Source organism: Sminthopsis crassicaudata, chromosome 2, assembly GCF_048593235.1.
Source record: "Sminthopsis crassicaudata isolate SCR6 chromosome 2, ASM4859323v1, whole genome shotgun sequence".
NCBI lineage: Eukaryota > Metazoa > Chordata > Mammalia > Dasyuromorphia > Dasyuridae > Sminthopsis > Sminthopsis crassicaudata.
This window is the reverse complement of record NC_133618.1, coordinates 635509688-635530431: the sequence shown is the minus strand read 5'-3', so window position 1 is coordinate 635530431 and position 20744 is coordinate 635509688. Positions and strand designations below refer to the sequence as shown.

Here is a 20744-nt window from a genome sequence, read left to right as displayed (position 1 = left end):
TGATAAATAGTGAAGTCTTATCACAGGATGGCACAGTGGGTAGAGTTCAGAGTCTGGAATCAGGAATATTTATCTTCAGGAGTTCAAATCCGGCTATAGAAGACTTGCTAGCTGTGTGACTTCAGCTTCATCAGTTTCATCTGTAAAATGAGCTATAGAAGGAAATAGCAAGCCATTCCAGTATCTGCCAAGAAAGCCCCCAAAAGGGTCACAAAGAATTCAATCTTTGATGTTATCAAACACTGTGCTTATTCATTTCTGAATATTGTATACTTGATTTATTTCATTGATCAACTTCTCTATTTCTGTCACTGAAGTTTAAAGCAAAACAAATGTTAATAGTCATTTTGGAATTTAGGGATTATTTATCATTGGATTAATTGGATGTTAATTAACAGGTAGAAATAATAATTCTCCATTTTAATATTGTTTCAATATTAATGAATACTTCACAATGAATTAAGTAAAGGTAATAATAGCTAGCATTTATATAGTTTTTTTAAGGTTTGTAAAGGTATTTACACATATTATTATACCATGTGATCCTTTGTGAAATAGGCATTCTTAGTTCCATTCTACAGATGAAGAAACTAAGGCAAAAAGATTAATGACTTGCCCAACATCACACAACTAATGGATGTGAGGTAGAATTCAAATTCAGGTCTTCCTTATTCAAAGGCCAGCATGCTATCTACTATGCCATCTAGCTGGCTGGTTAAAATACAATCCTTTTCTCTGACAAATTGCTTAATTATACTATCAGACAACAGGTTTGAGAAATAGATAGCATTTGGATTTAAGGAAATATAATTTATTTGATACAATTTCCCTCCTGCATGCAAATGGCAGCCCAGCTGGTCATGCCCATCTGTTCCATGGGCCTCTGTACAAGGAATCCACCCAATGTGATCTTCCACTAAGGGTCTTAACACTGACCAAAGATCACGTAGCAATCATCACGTAGCAGAACACACTCTCTTTCCCTTTTGCTCCATGACTAGCCAATCTTTTCTTGTCCCATTTCCCCCAGTAACATTCTTTACATGTTAGCTCTTAGTTATTCCCATCCAAAAACCAAATGAGTGGCCATTCCTACTGGACAAATGGGATCCTATTGATCATAAGAAACTATAAGCAAAACCCAAACTGATTCACCTCCAAATGCAAAACCTCCCTTCAGCAATCACTTAGATTATATAGATCCTGGTAGTAGTATGTCTCCTACTTCCCATTTCCCTTAGACCCAGTCATTTCTCCATACATAATGGATAGGATATTCTTTGCTTATGACTAAGACACTACTGACATCACTACGCACATTTTTATTTTAATTAAGTTTTAGGATATCAGTTCACTGAGATCAACTCTAATTATCTTTTAAGATCAGACTGGAAAATGAATCTTACACAGCATGAGCTGGAAAGCTATTTGGCGAGCAGAGCAAACTGCCAAGGGATTCAAAGTTGAAGACTAGCATCCTGAGCATCCCAAGGGTGTTAGTGTTGCCATGGCATGTCACCACCTCTCCCATACAAAGTGAAAGCATGAACTCTGGAAAGGGTTGCTGAAAAATGAATCTATTTTAAACTGAATTTTCTTAGTTACAGTTAATATTCATGGATTGTTCTCCTGCTGGCAAGAGGTTTGGCAAATCTACCTACCCAGAGGCTCAAGCTTTGGATTTCTGCAACAGAAGATAAGCATTCAATTGGACACGAGTCACACAGTCATAAAAAAAAAATAAAAAAAATTCAGCATTTAATAAATACTTGCTGTACAAAGTGAGAGGGATGCAAATAGAATACAGGGTCAGAAGGTACCCCCACTCAAATCCAGCCATTTAAACTTTTCCTTTGTCTCAGTTTCCTAATCTGTAAAATAGGGATTAAAAGAGTATCTAACTCACAAGGTAGTTGAGAGGATCATGAGATAACATTTGTAAAGTGTTTAACATCTTATTCACTTCCCTCTTATTTTATTTGCTGGGTGCTGGGGATAAAAAATAAAAAATCTGTGCCCAAAAGGAGCTTAACTACTACCTAAGGGAAACTATGGATAAATGAGATAATAAAAAATATAAACAATGTAAATATGAAGTGATTTCCTGGAGGGAGGGAAAGCACTTAACAACTAGGGGGAAGAGAAGCCTCCTTTTGGTATTGGTGAACTTGAGCAGAAAGAAGCTAGGGATTCTGAAGCACAAGAGGTGAAAGGAGATAACTTGTTCCAATCACTGAAATATCATGTGCAAGAAATGACCATTCTGGAGAGTGATTTGGAACTGTGCTCAAAAAGTTATCAGATGCATACCCTTTGATCCAGGGGAGTTACTACTGGGCTTACATCCCAAAGAGATTTTAAAGAAGGGAAAGGGACCTGCATGTATAAGAATGTTTGTGGCAGCCCTTTTTGTAGTGGCCAGAAACTGGAAACTGATGGATGCCCATCAATTGGAGACTGGTTGGGTAAATTGTGGTATATGAATGTTATGTAATATTATTGTTCTGTAAGAAATGACCAGCAGGAGGATTTCAGAGAGGTCTGGAGAGACTTACAGGAACTGTTGCTGAGTGAAATGAGCAGGACCAGGAGATCATTATATACTTCAACAATACTATATGATGATCAATTCTGATGGACATGGCCCTCTTCAATAATGAGATGAACCAAATCAGTTCCAATAGAGCAATAATGAATTGAACCAGCCACACCTAGTGAAAGAACTCTGGGAAATGAGTGTGAACCACTTCATAGAATTCCCAATCCCTCTATTTTTGTCTGCCTGCATTTTTTATTTCCTTCACAGGTTAATTGTACACTATTTTAAAGTCTGATTCTTTTTGTGCAGCAAAATAATTGTATGGAAATGTATACATATATTGTATTTAACATATACTTTAACATATTTAACATGTATTGGTCAACCTGCCATCTGGGGGAAGTGGTGGAGGGAAGGAGGGGAAAAATTGGAACAAAAGGTTTTGCAATTGTCAATGCTGAAAAATTACCCAGGCATATATCTCGTAAATTAAAAAAAAAAAAAAAGAAAAAGAAAAAGAAATGGCTAGAGAACTAATTATACTAATCATTCCTCCTGTAGTATCCTGTCCTTCACAAAATGGAATCCTTAATAACTATTGACAGATTAATTATTTACCATCCCAGAAAGGAGGGAAAAGGCCCAGTTCATTAATACCTAAGCAGAGAGATGCCAGAATCCTATTCCAGGCTCTCACTAAGGCAGAGAGATGAATGTCCATTTCTGAAGACTATAGTAGTGTAACTCAAGCTGGAAAGGTTGGGAGTACAGGTCTAGCTTGCGATGGGCCAGTCTGAGACGACTGGAGAGGGTGACTACAGTGTCAGCTGCTTTCCAGTACCATCCATCCAGTCAGGGAGCCTTGTGATCTGTATCAGTTCAGGGAGAACCTGAACTACCCCCTCCCTACTCACCCCCCTAGACATCCCCCTCAACCCAAATCCTTAAATATGAAGGCATGGAGCAAATTATAGGTAACTTGCTCAATATTTCCAAGTAGCAACTGGTAAATCTTGAAATGGGACCCAAGTTTCATGACCTCTCCTCTTTGATGCTAGAAATCAGTTCAACAATTTATTAAGGTACTCCTCTAAATGGCATTTGGCATGAGGAAGAGAATAAGCATTTATATAATGCTACCTACAGTATGCTGTGCACTATGCTAAAGACTTTAAAAATAATTTTATTTTAACTAGTAATTATTGTGGATACTTAAAAGAAACTAGATGCAAATGAAAGAATGGAAAAGAGAAGCAAAAAATACAAATACTTATTTTGAATTTATTTCAAAGCAATTGATATATTGGAATAATCTGAGCATAATGTGAATTTTGTATTGGCTTGTGCTTAACACAGTACCAGGCACCCAAGCTGCCTATTACATATCTCTAACTGGATGTTCCACAAACATCCCAAAGTCAATACACCCAAAACAAAATGACCATTTCCCTCAGAAATTCCCCTAACCTTCTATTCCCATTCACCCAAACTGACAAAAACTAAGTCATCCATGAGACTAGATCCTCTCTTACAGAAATCAGTCACCAGGCTAAGTCAAATCTGCTTCCACTGTATTCTGATGGAAGTGGAAATCTTCAGCATAAAGAAGAGCCAACTCACTTCCAGTTGATCAATGATGGACAGAGGTAGCTACACCCAGAGAAGAAACACAGGGAAGTGAATGTAAATTGTTAGCACTAATATCTGTCTGCCCAGGTTGCATGTACTTTCGGAATCTAATGTTTATTGTGCAACAAGAAAATGGCATTTACACACATGTATTGTATCTAGGTTATATTGTAACACATGTAAAATGTATGGGATTGCCTGTCATGGGGGGAGGGAATGGGGGGGGGATAATTTGGAAAAATGAATACAAGGGATAATATTATAAATATATATATATATAATAACAGATTATTAATAAAAAAAATCTGCTTCCACAAAGATTCCAGGGGGGCAGCTAGATGGCACAGTGGATAGAGCACCAGCCCTGGAATTCAAATCTGCCTTCAGATATTTAACACTTACTAGAGTTGTGTCACCCTAGATAAGTCACCTAACCCCAAATGCCCCTCAAAAAAGCAAATAAAAATGTGATTTCACAAAGACTATCTCCTGTTGCAGCCATTTCCCTAGTTAGACCCTCATCACTTCTAGGGGATTATCTCAATAACCTTATAATTGGTCTTCCTCCCTCTCCACTTCACAGCTATGTTAACTCTCATGGCTCCCTATTACCTTTAGGGTCAAACATGAAGTCCTCTTTTCACTATTTAAACCCCTTCATAACCTGGCCCCCTGCTATCTTTCTAGTCTCCTTACATCTTATTCTTTTCCATGGATTTATGGTACTGTTTTTCCACCTTCTACTTCCCCCACATTCACTTTTTGGTTTTATTCCCAAGTTTCTGCTCAAATCTTTCCTGATCTGGGCTCTTCTTTTTACAATTTATACATGTTCTTTAAAATTTGAACAGAAAATTTCAAGTGTAGCCTTCTTTTTATAGTTCATTTGCTCTGGTTTTATTTCCTGTTCCCCATCCCCAATACTGAAAGTAATAAATGTCATCCAAAGTGTTCCAGTTAGGTACATGTAGGGATAGCTTAGGTTACTTCATCCAAGTGGAAAACAAGTCAATTTATTTTCCATTCAAAAATCTGAAGCATGGCACACTTCCAAGAACTGAGACTGGATGTATTTTTGTTGCCTTTTCTCCCAGAGTTTCACATAAATCTGCTATGATTAAGAATTATGAACCCCAGCTAGGATTCCTATCCAGGCCAGAACCAGACTACTCCTTCGAGAATGACTTAGGAATCCTGGAACGTTCACATTATTTTGGAACTACCATGACAACACTAGAAAGGAAGTTTGAAAGAAAGATGTAGATAAATCTTACCAGGTGAGGTGTTTAACAGTTCTCTTTTATACGTTTTAAAATATCACTGTGCCACCAAAAAACACAATACAAAAAAAAAAAAAAAAAAAAAAAGGAAAGATTTCTATGAATTGATGCAAAAATAAGCAGGATCATGGAAACAATGATTACAATGAATGTTGGTCCTGAAGAAAAGATGAGAGGGAAAACCAGCATTTTACAAATCTTGTTTCAACTCTGAGAAGTAAAATGCTATTATTATCCTCATTTTACTGTTGAAGAAACTGAAGTAGATATTTTAACTTAAATAATTTGCTTTGGATCACAAAGCGAGGAAGTGTCTGAAGCTGGAAATGAATTCTGCTCTTTTGACTCCAAGCCCAATATACTAACCAGTATTCCACCTGGTTCCCTAAGAAAAAGCATCACCCTCCTATATTTCTAGAAGTTGGACAAAATGGATATAGAACACTTGGATATATGCTGTCAAACTCAATTGTTATCTGATTAATATCAGATTAATTGCTGATCTGCGTTTTCCATTTTTTAAAAACATTCTTCGTTACAGGGAATGATCCAATGGGAAAAGAAAATGGGTACTGCCTAGATATGGTGATGTAAAAATACGCACACACACGCACACACACACACACACACACACAATTTAAAAAAAAAATAAACTTTTGAGCAGAAGACAGACAATAACAATATATTTGTGGAAGGACCTGGAAAGGATCTCAAAGATCATCAAATTTAATCCCCTTCATGTTACAGATGATGAAAATATGGCTCAGAAGTCACTTGTCCAAGGTCACACAAATAGCAAAATAGCACAGTTCAAGATTTAAACCTGCCTCTCAAACCAAAGTTGTCCCTCTCTTAAATCAAATTTACTTGCATATCATGGCATCACCTACCTGCCCTTTTCATAGTGGCTAGAAGTTGGAAGATGAATGGATGTCCATCAATTGGAGAATGGTTGGGTAAACTATGGTATATGAATGTTATGGAATATTATTGTTCTATAAGAAATGACCAACAGGAGAAATACAGAGAGGCTTGGAGAGACTTACATCAACTGATGCTGAGTGAAACGAGCAGAACCAGAAGATCTCTATACACTTCAACAATGATACTGTACGAGGATGTATGCTGATGGAAGTGGATTTCTTCAACATAGAGAAGAGCTAATCCAATTCCAATTGATTAATGATGGACAGAACCAGCTACATCCAGAAAAGGAACACTGGGAAATGAATGTAAACTGTTATTTTTACCTTCTGAATCCAATTCTTCCTGTGCAACAAAAAAATTCGGTTCTACACACATATATTGTATCTAAATTATACTGTAATATATTTAACATATATAAGACTGCTTGCCATCTGGGGGAGGGGGCTGGGGGAGGAAGGGAAAAAATCTGAATAGAAGTAAGTGCAAGGGATAATGTGGTAAAAAATTACCCATGCATATGTACTGTTAAAAAATGTTATAATTATAAAATAAAATAAAAAATTAAAAAAAAAAAAAAAAAAAAAAGAGAATGAAAGACAAACAATGTTCTCAAACCCACTGATTCCTCTGGCTTACAGCATGAGAGAGAAAGAGAAAAAAAAAAAAGCCTACTCCTTGCCAAAATTGCTAATTACATGTTTTGGTTCTTTTTGTTGTTATTCAGTCATTTCCAGTGTGTTGTGACCCCATTTGGGGTTTTCTTGGCAAAGATACTGGAGTGGTTTTCTATTTCCTTCTCCAACTCATTTTCCAGATGAGGAAACTGAGGGAAACCGAGTTAAGTGACTTGCCCAAGGTATGTCTGTCTCTCTCTCTCTCTCTTACACACACACACACACACACACACAAAGTCTGATGCTCTTTCGACTGCATCCCTTAGCTGCCTAGTTCTTGAAGATTTTAATTCATCGTTAAAAGGTCGAGAACTTACAAAGAGTGAATCCTTTAAAATGAAGATATTTATACCACAGAATACAACAGTTATTTTTTATACAACAATCTTTTCCCAATAGAACCTTTCCTTAATTAAAAAAAAAAAGTTCAGTAAAACTGTCTGCAAGAATTAATGCTTTTTTGACATCCAGTAACACCTCTCTAAAGAAAGGGAAGATGGCTGCTTTTAGATTCCAGTTTCCTTCTGCAACTACCACATGTAAAAGCCTTTATTATAGCAAATGAAACCTATGATTTATAAATGAAGGAAATAAATTTCAAAATATGACTAAAACATTTATTATTAAATTTCTGAATATATTCTATAAATGGCACAGAATGCACATTTTTTCTTCAGTAAAACATTTGAAGTTTTCTTTCAGGGGATAATAGAAGATAGTCGTTTTAACGATTTAAATTACCTTGAAGTTGCTTGATATTTAGTTATAGCATAACCCAGAAGAGGAAACGCATGCAGTTCCATCAACTGGTAGATTTATAAATCAAACATATTTACCTGAGAAGTCAAATCAAAATAAAGACAATTCACATGATTTTTCCCCCAAAACTTAATTTACAAAGGCTAAAACAGAAATGCTCATTCTCTTAACCAAAACAAAAATGGAAGCATACAGTCTTCAACTAATTTTCTAGTGACTAATCTCATAGCAATGATTCTATATATCATGTCCTCTAAAATTATATTTACAGCAATAAATAAAATAATTCTAAAATAAGTAGCTACAAAAAATGAATTCTGGCATTTTTAACTTGCTTGTTTTTAAACAATGAGATCATTAGAAATTATATTCAAATATTTCTATTAAGTAAATTTATGTGACAGAAGAAGTCTCTCATGGAAGAACATTTTGATATAGTAATATTTTAATGCACATATCATTTTATTGTATACACACAGTAAATACCCTTTGATCCAAACAATGACAATACTGGAAATATTTTCAATCTACCTATGCATATCTTGTTCAAGTCATAAGCCAATGCCAAGAAACTAGTCCCCACCCCTCAAAACATCACCCTTTCAGTGCTGGCTTGTTCAAATGAATGCACTTATCCAACTGTGCAGGATAAAATTTCAATATGCATTCTTGCTACAGTAATCATAAATTATTAAGTCTAATTTAAAAAACAAAATGACCCCAGTTCATTTTTTAAATCCAGCATAGTTTTTCATCAGGATTTTTTTCTTGCCATGATTACTGAAAAAGCTTGGAAGAACATGATAGATATAAGAGTAAACATCAGAAAACCTGTAATGGACACCAATGAATCTTTTACCAGTTTCTCAGACCTTTTAGTTATTTTAATGAAACTAATGAACTTAAATAAAATATCCAGAGTTGGTTTAAGGATGGTTCATATTGGGAAACCACAAATTATGGCATCAAAAAAATAATAGGAAGCACTTCTGGTTTCTGGCTTAAAAAAAAAAAAAAAAAAATATATATATATATATATATATATATATATATATATATATATCAAGTAGTCCAGTGCCAGAGAGTAATTTTGGATTTCATTTAATCTACATACCACACCTTCCCCCCACTGCCAATATTAAAGTAAAACATTATACATATACATATATATATATTTATATAATAGATATACATGTGTCTGCCTGGATAGTTTCTTAAGGAAAAAACATGACTTCAGTTGAGGTGCAAGAACTGCTTCATAAGCTCATAGGTTGTGAACGCCACGGCTTGGGAGGGAACACAGCGAATGTAGTTAAGGGATAGGCCCCGATAGAGCCCTCTTCGAATCCCATGGTGTCCATAGACATACTTCAGTGTCTTCAACATTGTACTGAAATATAACATCAGAGGAGACGTTTTTATAGGGAAGAGTAAAAAGGAGATGCTAAGCAATGGTGATTTAAATGAAAAATACTGTTTTCACAAAATCTCATTTACAAACACGGATCAAGAAAATCTGTTCGAGGCACGATGCAGAGCCTTGGACATACACAAATTTGACACCTCTCTTGTTCTCAGTGAGCAATAATAAAGGAGACACAATGGAAAGGTCGATGGCTTTTGTCAGTGATGTTGGAAGAACCCAACAGTTTCCCAAATTATACATTAACCGCTGTGTTTTTCCCTCTCCTTTTCTTTTTTTTTTTTTAATCCCTCTCCTTTTCAAATGAGAATGAGCAGCAGAAAGAAGGTCGTGAAAATATAAAGGAAATAAAAGTCAACAAAAGATGTAAAAGTCAGGGCAGCCAGGTGGCACAGTGGATAGAGCACGAACCCTCAAGTCAGGAGGACCTGAGTTCAAACCTGGTCTCAAGACACTTAATACTTTCTAACTGCGTCACTTCGGGCAAGTCACTTAACCCCGATTGCCTCAGCAAAAAAAAAAAAAAAAAAAAAAAAAAAGAGATGTTAAAGTTTTTCAAATCCAAGAATCAGCAATAAAAACTGTTCCCTCCCCAGACTGTCCAAAGTGTTGGTGTTGCTCTTCTTAGCCCAAAGGACTTGGAGTTTCCCCTTTGCCTTAGTTCTGAAACTGTTTTGCATGATGGCACATGTATAACCCATATCAAATTGCTAACCCTCTCAGGGAAGGGGGAGGAAAGAGGAGAGAGAATTTAGAGCTTAAACAAACAAAAAAAGATGTTTTAAATTACTTTATATATAATTGGGGAAAATTAAATATTATTTTTTAAAATAAAAACACAGAAAGTCCTGATCCCTGAAAAGCCCTGATCAAACTGTTAACTGTCCCTTCAGAACTGTACTTTGAACCCTGCTTGCTATTAAAAAAGTACATGATGAACATGATTGAGACCCATGGGGTGAGATGGTAACCTGGAGCCTGGTAAGCTCTCACCTCCTCACTATGGGACTTTGGAAAAGTCAATCTCTAAGGTGAATTACAGATAAGAGAATGGGACAAAATAATTTCTAAAATAAATCCATGTCACAAATAAAATTCTGTGGTTCTAGCTCCACGTGTTTTAAATATTAAGTATTTCTATTTCTAATAATAACAAAAAGGTATGTACAACTTACAGGCACTTTTCAGAATCTGGGAGAACAGTCCCTAATTGCATTCTACGACGAGTTACATCAAGTGGATAACTAAAAGAAGAAAAAAGACAAACTCAAGGCCATTCACATTTTTTTTTTTTGGTTAGCAATTCAATAAGCAATTATAGTCACCCTTCTGTATGCAAGTCTCAGAGAAGAAGAGTAAGACACAGTTTCAAGCTTCCAGGAGCTCATAACCCCAGTACCCATGTTTGAACAACTGCACAATAATAGGCAATTCAATATATAATTTCACAGACAAGGATTGTAGGTGGCCAGAGATGGGAACAACTAGGGTAACTGGAGAATATACAAAGTTTGGAGTCTTAAATGATGGACAATTGAGGAGAAGGCAAGGCATTTGAGGTGAGATAAACATGAACAGAAGCCAAAGATGTACTCAGAAGAGCAGACTGGCTGATGTAGGAAGTTCACACTTAATTAAGCCAGGAAGTTTGAGGAGTCTGGCGTGAAGGTGTTGAGGTGATCAGAGTCATATCATGGCTCTAGAACGGGAGGGGACTTCAGGTCACTCTATCCAGATTCCCCCAGATAGTCAGAAGGAAAAGAAAGTATGAATACCTAAAGAGATCCCAGGGTTTCCAAAACACACATAGGTGAGGAAATACCACAGAAGACTAGGGTCATTAGGCTCTAGGATCAAGCAGAAACTTTAGTCCTGGCCCTTCATGATTCTTGTCCCCAGCTCTCACAGTTTAACCCTGCTAGCTTTACTGTTTTTTACACAAACACTTCATTTCCCACCTCTTTGTCTTTGCACTAGCTGTCCTCCCAGCCTGAAGTACAATCTCCCTTCTTTTCCTCTGCCTCCTGGAATCTCTCCAGCACTACCTTCTCCTAAAGACCTTTCCTGATCCCCCTCACCCTCTAGGGTCATTCCAGAACCACCTTGAATTCACCGTGTGTCCATTCTGTCTGCCTGTACTTGTGGTGTCCCTGCAGGCTCTCCTATTAGAATATAAGCTCTTGAAGGGGAGAGGCTGTGTGATGTTTGTCCCTTGTATCCTTAGCTCAGGATAGTGCCAAACACACCAGCTTATTCATGCTTATTAAAGACTAGCTCCATTAGGGAAAGATTTGTGGAACTGAAGGATACATAGTTTTGAAGAGATGGCAGAAGAAATGTTTCTTCAGGAGAGTTCATGTGTGACTGTGGCTTAGGTAAGGAATGGAGACAGTGTGGCACCTGAATAAAAAAAAAAAACAATAACTAACAGAAAACAGAATGGGCTCTCCTAGGGACCAAATGTCACAAGAAGAGCTATGCAAAGACTGAATCTTAAGGAAATGTCACCATTAAAGAAGGAGAAAAGAAAGTATAATCAATAAAAGAAACCAGAAAGGGATACTCTGAAAGATCAGGGGAGAACTAAGAAAGAATAGTGACAGAAGGAAGTCAACAGGATCGAACATAACCTAGTGATAAAGGTGAATGAATACTGTGAGGGAAAAGATGTCTTCTCAATTTAGTAAATTTAGCAAAAAAGGCCTTCATTCTACAATGTAGTTTTAGGAATGGAAAACAAGAGTAAAGATGATTAAAGAAAGAGAGGTGGGGAATGGAGTTCACAGAATCCAGAAGTGAAAAAAGCACCAAGATGATACCTACAAACAATCATAGGGTCAAAAAAAAAGGCTCAAGCCTGAGAAGACAACAATGTCTTTATAGTAACATCCATATGGAGCTGAAGATACTAAAAGAAGGTTGGGAAGAAAAGTCATCAATATGTGAATTCAAGATCCCCAACGGAATGAACTCTAGAACAAGGAAGATAGAGGTTAGCTGCAAAGATACTAGGAAGAAATTTAGCAAGATCTACATAAAAGAAAAAGATGAGCAAGAAAGTTCACATCAGATAATTTTCACAGATTCAAGTGAAAAAAAAAATCCAATATATAGAACAAGGACTGGAGAAATTTTTTTTAAAGGATAAATTTTAAAGTATTAAATGGAATAAAGGAAAACATGCCAAACTACTTTCTGCACAGAAATGCAAGATGAACATTAACTGAAATCAGCAAAATAAGTTAAAATATATGTGTCATCCTGGGAAGTTTTCACAATTAACATGCTAATGTTTAATGTTTACAATAAATTATCTTAGTTATGAATGCCATTAAGACATAAAGAGACTTATGTTGAAAATGAGGATTATGTAAGAGTTAAGTCTTATACACATAAACTATGGATAATGCAGTTATTTTCTGAAATTAAGCTGGTTAGGAAACTTACGATATAGTCTGTGCTATTGCTCCAGCAACACCACCACAAAGCAGGTTTATATGCGTTTTCAAAACTAAGACATTAGGGTTGTCTGATGAAGGTCTTCCAAGTAAAGTAGGAGCACTGGAGAGACCAACACTCTTTAAGGTACCAAAAGTAAAAAATGAAACCCCTAAAAGCAAAATACAAGTTTACTATAATTTAGTAAATCAAGAGTGGAAAAACAGCACATTGTATTATTTCATGTTAGTTCAAGTACATTATAATGTATTTCTTTTTTCCTGATTACATTTTGTTGGATACACAATTTCTAACGCTATTTACACTAAAAAATACAAACAAGTTTATCCACAAATTAAAGGAGACCAATAGAAGTCATATAGATCCATACACAAACAATCTTCTCCAAAAAGACCTATTATGTAGTATGGTCTCTATAAGTTATAATTAAATGCAAAATTAAGAAAGAAATATTTATAAAGTTAAGGAGAAAAATAATTTGTAACTTGTAAAACAAAAGGTAGTGTGGCTTTTGATTTTTCCATTCTAGTAGCTATTGCAGAATGGTGATGGTGCCAAAAGTAATTGAAGAGACATATTATCATAACAAAAGCATGTTTCCTTTCATAAAACCATAGGTTTAGAACCAGAAAGCACCATGGGAAGTGGACTACTCTCGGCCATTCTGGCTATGCCTGTGGACCCATATTCAGGATGTTTTTTAAAAAAAATACATAGAATTAAATAGGAAACCTACTATATAGAAATAATTGTGATTTTTTTTTTCCACTTCAGAGGTTTTTTAAAAAAACCTCAACATGATGTAATCATCTCATTTAATAAGAAAACTGAAGCTCAGAGGGAGTCATCTAGGCAATTAGTGGCAAAACTAGGATATAACATCAGATTCAAGCAATCTTTTCACTAGACTCCACTGTATACACAAAGTTAAAAAAATTCAGACATTATAAGAAATTTCCTTTTAAATTAATGCCCTCTTTGAGTCTTCAAGTCAGGGTTACCATGATGAGAAAAACTCAATTCTGGGGTTAAAAGGATGTGCACAAGTTACCCGAGATCTCTATTTTGGATGAAATGATTCTATGGCCAACACAATGTTAGTAGTTCTTATTGAATGTTACCCTAGTTGTTAACAAAAGTTAAAAGACTGAATTATCACAAAATATTAGAATTACAGAATTGCTACCAATTTGTCCAATATTCAAAAGACCTCTACGCCTTCAAAATTTAGAAATGCGCTTTCTACCACAAAATCCTTGTGATTTCAGAAAACAAAAGATATTTTTATCAATTAAACTGTTAATAATAATCCAAAGTAAAAAAATAAAAATAAATAAATAAAAAATAATAATAATCCAAAGTAATAGAGCTAGTTAATCTTTGAGTTATCTCTTATTTGTTTATACAAAAACTATAATGTTATTGGCCCGTTAGGCTTTATATGTTATATAAAGATAATTACAAATAATACTCTGACAGCCATGTCATAAACATAGTTGTTTAAAAAAAAAAAAAAAAAAAAAAAAGGAACATGGAGTAAGAGTAGAGGGCAATTCAACTAGAAAAACAACTCCAAGTGGATATACAATTTCTGGTAGGCCAAAAGATCCATCTTAGCATATGAAACATATAAACAGTTTAATATGTTCACTAATTTTCAAGTTCTAAAAACAAAGATTTTCCTCTAACTTATACTGTCAAAATCAAGTTGAATCTGAAAAGTTTCAAGAACAAATCGTGATCCATACCTGCATAGGGAGCCATTCCTACAATAGTAGGCATCAGTCCTCTGTAAAACCCACGAAAGCCACCTTCCTTTTAAAGGAAAAACGTAAATGGGTAATTGTTGTGCCTCTTAAACAACAACAAAAAAATATTCTGTGGCAAATACTAGAATACAAAAGCCTATGATATTCTAGACAAGTTATTTAAAGACTACTAGAAAAGTCAAATGTTGCCTCTTTGCAATGTCCCCCTCTGCGCTCTGAGGTACAGAATTATTCCAATGACTTTTCCACATGAGAATCTTTCAAACACTTGCAAACTGTCATCACAACCCCCCAAATCTTCTCTTCTCCCGGGTATATCTCCTCCCACAAGGACCTTCACATGATATAAGCTCTTTAACATGGTTGCCTTTTTCTGGACAAAGATGTGCTTGATGAGTGTCCAGATTGGAACCTGATACTCCATGGGTCTGTTCTGACTATAAGAGAGCACATAGTCTTTTCTTCTCCCTAATGTTCCATTCAGTCATCTACCCAAAAGATTTTAATCACTGGTTTTGGTTCAGAATTATGATTTCATAGATGTAGAACTCAGATGAATGATGGCAAATTTTTTTCTACAGATACAAATTGGCAATGGCTGGGGGTAGTGACAAGTTAAACAACTTGATGGCAGACATGAATGTCTGCATCTGAGTCAATATTTAAACTGAGGTCTACCTAACTTTCAGACCAAGCTAATGCTCATCACATGAAGCTTTTTACTTTTTTAAACAAAATATAAAAAGCAGACATTACAGAAAGAAGAGAAAAATGAAATACCTTTGCATAAATTGTTTTGAATGCATGAACAATTCCTGTGTATGTGTGTTCTCCTTTCACCTGGAACGCCAGGCGAACTCTAACCATGTCAAGTGGATAAGTACAGATGACTGCTGTCATACCTGCAGGGAAAGAAGAAGCCTCTCAAAAATAGTTCTAATAAAATACAAATAGTCATAGCTCAATGAAATAAAAAATAAATCAAATTGTTAGCAAGAATGCATTCTAAATTTCTCAACCTAGCAAAGTCAATCACAAGTCATATGTGCAAGTATCTCAAAAATCAGTTTGCAAGAAATCTTCTCTCATGCTGCTGCACCTGGAAGGCTACCCCTACTAAGGGTCATCATGATGAGCCTGAACACACTCTTATCAAGATGCTGCTGCTGATACATATGCCTGTCTAACTGAAGAGACTAGAATATCTAAAAACATCTTAAAGGAAACTAAGCTACTATGTATTAGTAATGTACTAACATTATTATTCCTTTTATAATGATATGCCACCAACTCATCAGGTTTCAGAGCTAGAAAAAGCTTAGAAACTCTAAGACCACCTATGTAATATGTAATAGGGCAAGGATTTGAATTCACATTATCTGATTTCCACATTTCTATTCCATTATGGTGAAGACAGCATTCCTGCTTACTTTCCAAATATGTCAAGATCACCTCAATTTATGTTTGGAACCCAACTCCCCTGAAGACACTGCAAATATCTAAAAGCATATGGTCACTTGAACTGTTATTAAAGTGAAAAGCCTGTGGCTTCCCAGAGGAAATGAACTAGTACACAGGGCGACTTGAGATCCTGAATTCTATTTGGGTGGTCTTTTCTTCTTACGCTTTCTTTGGCAAATACTTGTTATTAATAGGTTTTATTGGCTTTGGCAAGTAACAGAATGCCTAGGCTTTTATAGAAGAAATTGTTGACATTGTATTATGACCAAGAACATCAATCAGTTATAACTGACATTAGCAAATGTCTGATTCTCTTGGTTTAGTTTCAAATGATGATGTTATTTGGTTTTTTGTAAATCGATTCCAATCCCAACAGAATTGATTTCATGGGTATATTGCTTGAATTCATGATCTTTTTCCTCACATCAAGTTACCAAAGGGCACTGCAGTATTGGTATTCTTTTTATTTTATCTTTCACCTTCCGATGTGTGAACTCTTCAGTGAGCTGACTAAAAGTCAAAATCAATAATCCCACAATTCACTCAGAAGAAACAGAAGTGGGTGTCAAGCCAGTGAAAAAGAATATTTGTTTTCTCACCTGTATGTCTTCTGAGTGAAGAGTACACATAAAATAGCTCACTTTTCCCAAGTTGCCTTATGCAAATGAGTAACAAATATGAATTTGATTTGAACACCATTGAACATCCCCTCCTGGCTTCTGTGATACTCCTCTATCTTGCTTTTCTTTCTACCTGGCTCAACCCTCGAATTCAGTCTCTTTGGCAGACTACTCTCTCACCCACTAAGTGTGGGAGATGTCCTCCAAGGCTCCATTTTGGCCCTTATACTTTTTCTATTTTTTCCCTCAATAATTCGTAAGCTCTCATGGGTTCAATATTTATGCAGATGATTGCTACATCAAAGCCTCAACTCTTTCCTAAACTATAATCCCAAATCACCTACTACCAACTGCACGCCATCACTTAGATGTCTCATAGGCATGTCAAACTCACTAAGTCCAAAATAGATCTCTTATTCCCCTGTCCCCAAACTTCTCAATCCAAATCCTTCTTCAAACTTCTCTGTCCTTAACACCATCCTCAGTCATCCCAAGTAATTAAAGAACCTCTAACTATGTCTGACTTCCTCTGCTTTAGCTCCTATGTTCACTGACCAATTCTTTTAAATCCTATGTCCACAATCTTTCATCTAGACTCTCATTAACACCTAGATTACAGTAAGAATATCCTAATTGTCTCCCTGCTTCCCTCCTCTCCAAACTCCTTCTCTCCTCCACAAGGCTAAGAATTGAGAGTCCTCAAATAGAACTGACCTCATTCCTGTCCTCAAAGTCTCCTTATATTGGGCATTTATAACTCTTGACAACCCTACTCTAGCCCAATCCTCAAAGCATGCTCCATAGCACCACCCTCCAAGGGACCATGGGCATCCCATCTCCCTCCTCCAAACCTAGACAGGCTATCTTCCCCCATTCCTATTGTGCTTCATCACTTCCGTCTCCAGTCATTCCGGTCAACATCTGGCCACTGGACCCAGAGGCTTCAGAGGACAATGTGGGGCTGGTGACTTTGCACAGCCCATCCTCACTTAAATCCAACTCACTAATGACATGTAACGTCACAGCATCATCTTCCTGATGACACAGTCCTCTTCAAGAATGAAGAACAATTAATGTTTTAAAATAAATCTTGAGTTGGCCTCAGAAGTGGCAAAAAGATTAAATCACTGCCCTCCTTCTCTGTTTCTCATTCTCCATTACAACCTTTCTTTTCCCTCACCCTTCAATCAAATTATCCTGTTTTCTCCTCTCCTATCCCAAAGCAAAATACAGATCCATTCACCCAAGGCTCTCTCAAGGGATGGTTTTTAATAGGAGGGATGGACCAAGGCTGGAAATACCATGAGGTTCTGCTTTCTACTACTGTATACACTGGAAAAATCCCTAGTAAGTGATCCTTATCAGTCTCCTCAAATCAGACAAAATTTTTTTTTTTTTTTCCCAATGCTTATGTACTTCAAATTTGACTTATACATTTTGATTGAGCCGGGATCTTTCTCTGAAGGTGGTACTTAAAATCCCTTTAATGGCCTGTGACAGAGACCTCTATATAGCTTGAGGTCAGACTAAATAAATATATAGTCTATTTCTGAGCTATTTTTTTTTCTTTTTCAAAACATGGACTTTTTTTTTTAAAGCTTTTTATTTTCAAAATATATGCATTGTTAATTCTCAACATTCACCCTTGTAAAACCTTGTGTTCCAAATTTTTTTTATCCTTCTCTTAGATGGCAAATAATCCAATATGTTAAACATGTATAATTCTTCTACACATATTTTACCCATAGTTCCATAATCATCATTTAAAAAATCCGATCCAAAAGAAAACAAAAAGCCAACATCAACCACAATAAGTGAAAATACTATGTTGTGATCCATATTCAGTCCCCACAGTCCTCTCTCTGGATTCAAATGGCTCTCCCCATCACAATCCATTGGAACTGGCCTGAATCTGAGCTATCTCTTTGACCTCAACAGAGGAAGTGTGTACCTTCTGCCCAATTGATAAAGAATTTCCAATTGAAACTTGGTTCTGAGAGAACCAGCAGATGCTGCCTACTGAACCTGGCCTCCAGCCCAGTAGTGTGGCTTTTAGTATCTGGTTTCATGCTAGGTGCTAGAGTAATAAAAGTCATTCATGAATAAAGAGAAGTCTAAAGCTACTTACCACAAATACTGCTGGTGACAGCCTTCCTCTTCCCCCATCTTATAACTACAATCCATTACAAAGAGCAGTATGTCTTCACCTACCAGGAAGCAACAAGACCTTCAATCAAGCTGAGATGAGTTTGTGTTTCTGTGTGTGAAACCTACTTCTCCTCAGTCAAGAAATTTAGAATTTAATAGAAATCCTCTAAGAAGAGTTTAAGAGAAAAATGGGAAAAGAAGCTCTTACTTCCCATCCTCCTTCCATTCTAACAAGCTGACAGGGCATTTCTACCCAGTAATTCCGTTCCACTAATATGGAAAGGCTTCAAATATGGGCTGAGTCAAACATCTAAGTGTGCTCTTGCTGGGCATAGGATTAGTCATCACCACCAAGCTGAGTAGTGGGTGATAAAATGACAAATACCCAAAGGTTTCAAAAGGCAAATGAAATGAGCAAGCTTCCTTCAAAAAATCAGAAAACTCAATTGTTTGCCAAGCTCATTAATGGATCTGTAATTTTCAGATTTTAAAATAATTTCAAAACTTTCCAGGTTGTAAAGTATGTTTCTAATAATCTTTCCAATGCCAACATTAATTCTCTGCTGTTAAAAAGAGATTATGAATATTCTGAAACTGAAAGTGGTATACAGGACTTCCTAATAAAGGAATTAACTGCAAGGAAGAGTCAAGAGTTACACCACATATAGTCTTGAAATTGGGGTTTGGGATTGAATCAGTGGCACTTATTGGGGAATCAAGCAGCAGTGGTACAGTGTGTTGTCACCACTGTAACAGGGCAAAAACATGTCAATTCCAAGAATTGATCTCCATTCTTTGTTCAAGAGTGCTTAAGATTTCTTTACCACACAGTTCATCTTAAGTAAGACTCTTGGATCAAACTGTCATACAGCAAATCTATAGATCACAACCCCAAAAAGTGGGTTATTTTTGTACTGCACCAGAAGGGTGGCAGATATAGTGAAGGCTTGTAGTAAAACAGATATTGAAATACTGAAGCCAGGTATATTAAGCAGGAGCTAAAGAACCATCTCTTATGATACAGAAATCAGAGATGTGGCTTACAGGCTACACTGGCCATGAATGATATTAATGTATTTTTACAACTTGACCATCAGCACTTTTCATTAAAAAGTAGAATAAATAAAAGCATCTGGAGTTAGGCTAGCACTCTTGGGATGGGGGGGAGGGAAAGATATTTGCTTCTGAATGGTAAAGAAATATTACAGCAGCAAAAGTGCTTTGAAAAACATGAGGAGCACTGAAGCAGAGCACTTGCCTTCCATATTGCATCCATACTTTCTTGACCTTTATAAATGAATATAAAATTTCTTATAAAATAAGTGTTTTTATCCCTTTGTAAAGATTAAGTATGTAAATATGTAATGAAAAAGAAATTGAGATGATCTGTCTAAATAAACATGCAGTCAGTTAACTGTATGGTTAGTTTATTAATAATATTCATATCTGTTTAGTGCTTCAAATTTTTCAAAGGGCTTCACATGTTATTGTGAATTGCTAAGATAGGTTTTATTTTGCCCATTTTTAGAAGCAAGGAAATTTGAGTCTAGAGACATACAACATGCTGCACTGCGAGTCATTAGGACACTAGAACTAGCACCCCAGCCACATGACTCCAGCCTCCACTACCACCAAAATCAAATCTGCTACTGGTCTACTCAACAAGTTGGCATGAAAATTAGAATAGCTAAGAGATGAACAATAGAATAGGCAAGTCTGTTCACCCATCTATTTACTTATATCTAATACCTTATTCTCTACCTCCTTTCACACTGATCATGTAATAGTAAAAGGGAACTGGCAGAAGGAAAGAGGAATGTTTTCAGAGAGAAGAGGAACAAACAAAGGAAAGGAAGATTTACTCTTTGAAAACAAAAGCCTTGACTCTGTGTTTCTGTGCCACCTTAGAAGATTCAAGACATACTGGATTGTAGTTGTAGGATGAGGGAAGGAAAAGGATGATGAAATTCTTTAAGAGTTTTAAATGAGATACATGAAACTTACAAAGCTATCATAAAGCACATCTTTTTTAAAAACTTCTATAGACATTAACTTT

At 36.0% G+C, this 20744-nt stretch overlaps 1 protein-coding gene across 4 annotated transcripts in view; it reads right to left on the bottom strand.

Annotated features, from left to right (window-relative positions):
* Positions 1 to 7652: 7652 nt before the first annotated feature.
* SLC25A16 (solute carrier family 25 member 16) overlaps positions 7653 to 20744 on the bottom strand; it is a 29108-nt gene continuing 16016 nt past the window's right edge. For 3 of the 4 annotated variants that reach the window (XM_074296581.1, XM_074296584.1, XM_074296583.1), the window contains 5 exons: positions 15240 to 15361; positions 14439 to 14505; positions 12679 to 12841; positions 10407 to 10475; positions 7653 to 9198 (listed from right to left, as the gene is read on the bottom strand). In XM_074296581.1, coding sequence (XP_074152682.1) covers positions 9042 to 9198; positions 10407 to 10475; positions 12679 to 12841; positions 14439 to 14505; positions 15240 to 15361 — 578 coding nt within the window. In that variant the 3' untranslated portion in view covers positions 7653 to 9041. The other variant, XM_074296582.1, reaches the window with a different exon arrangement.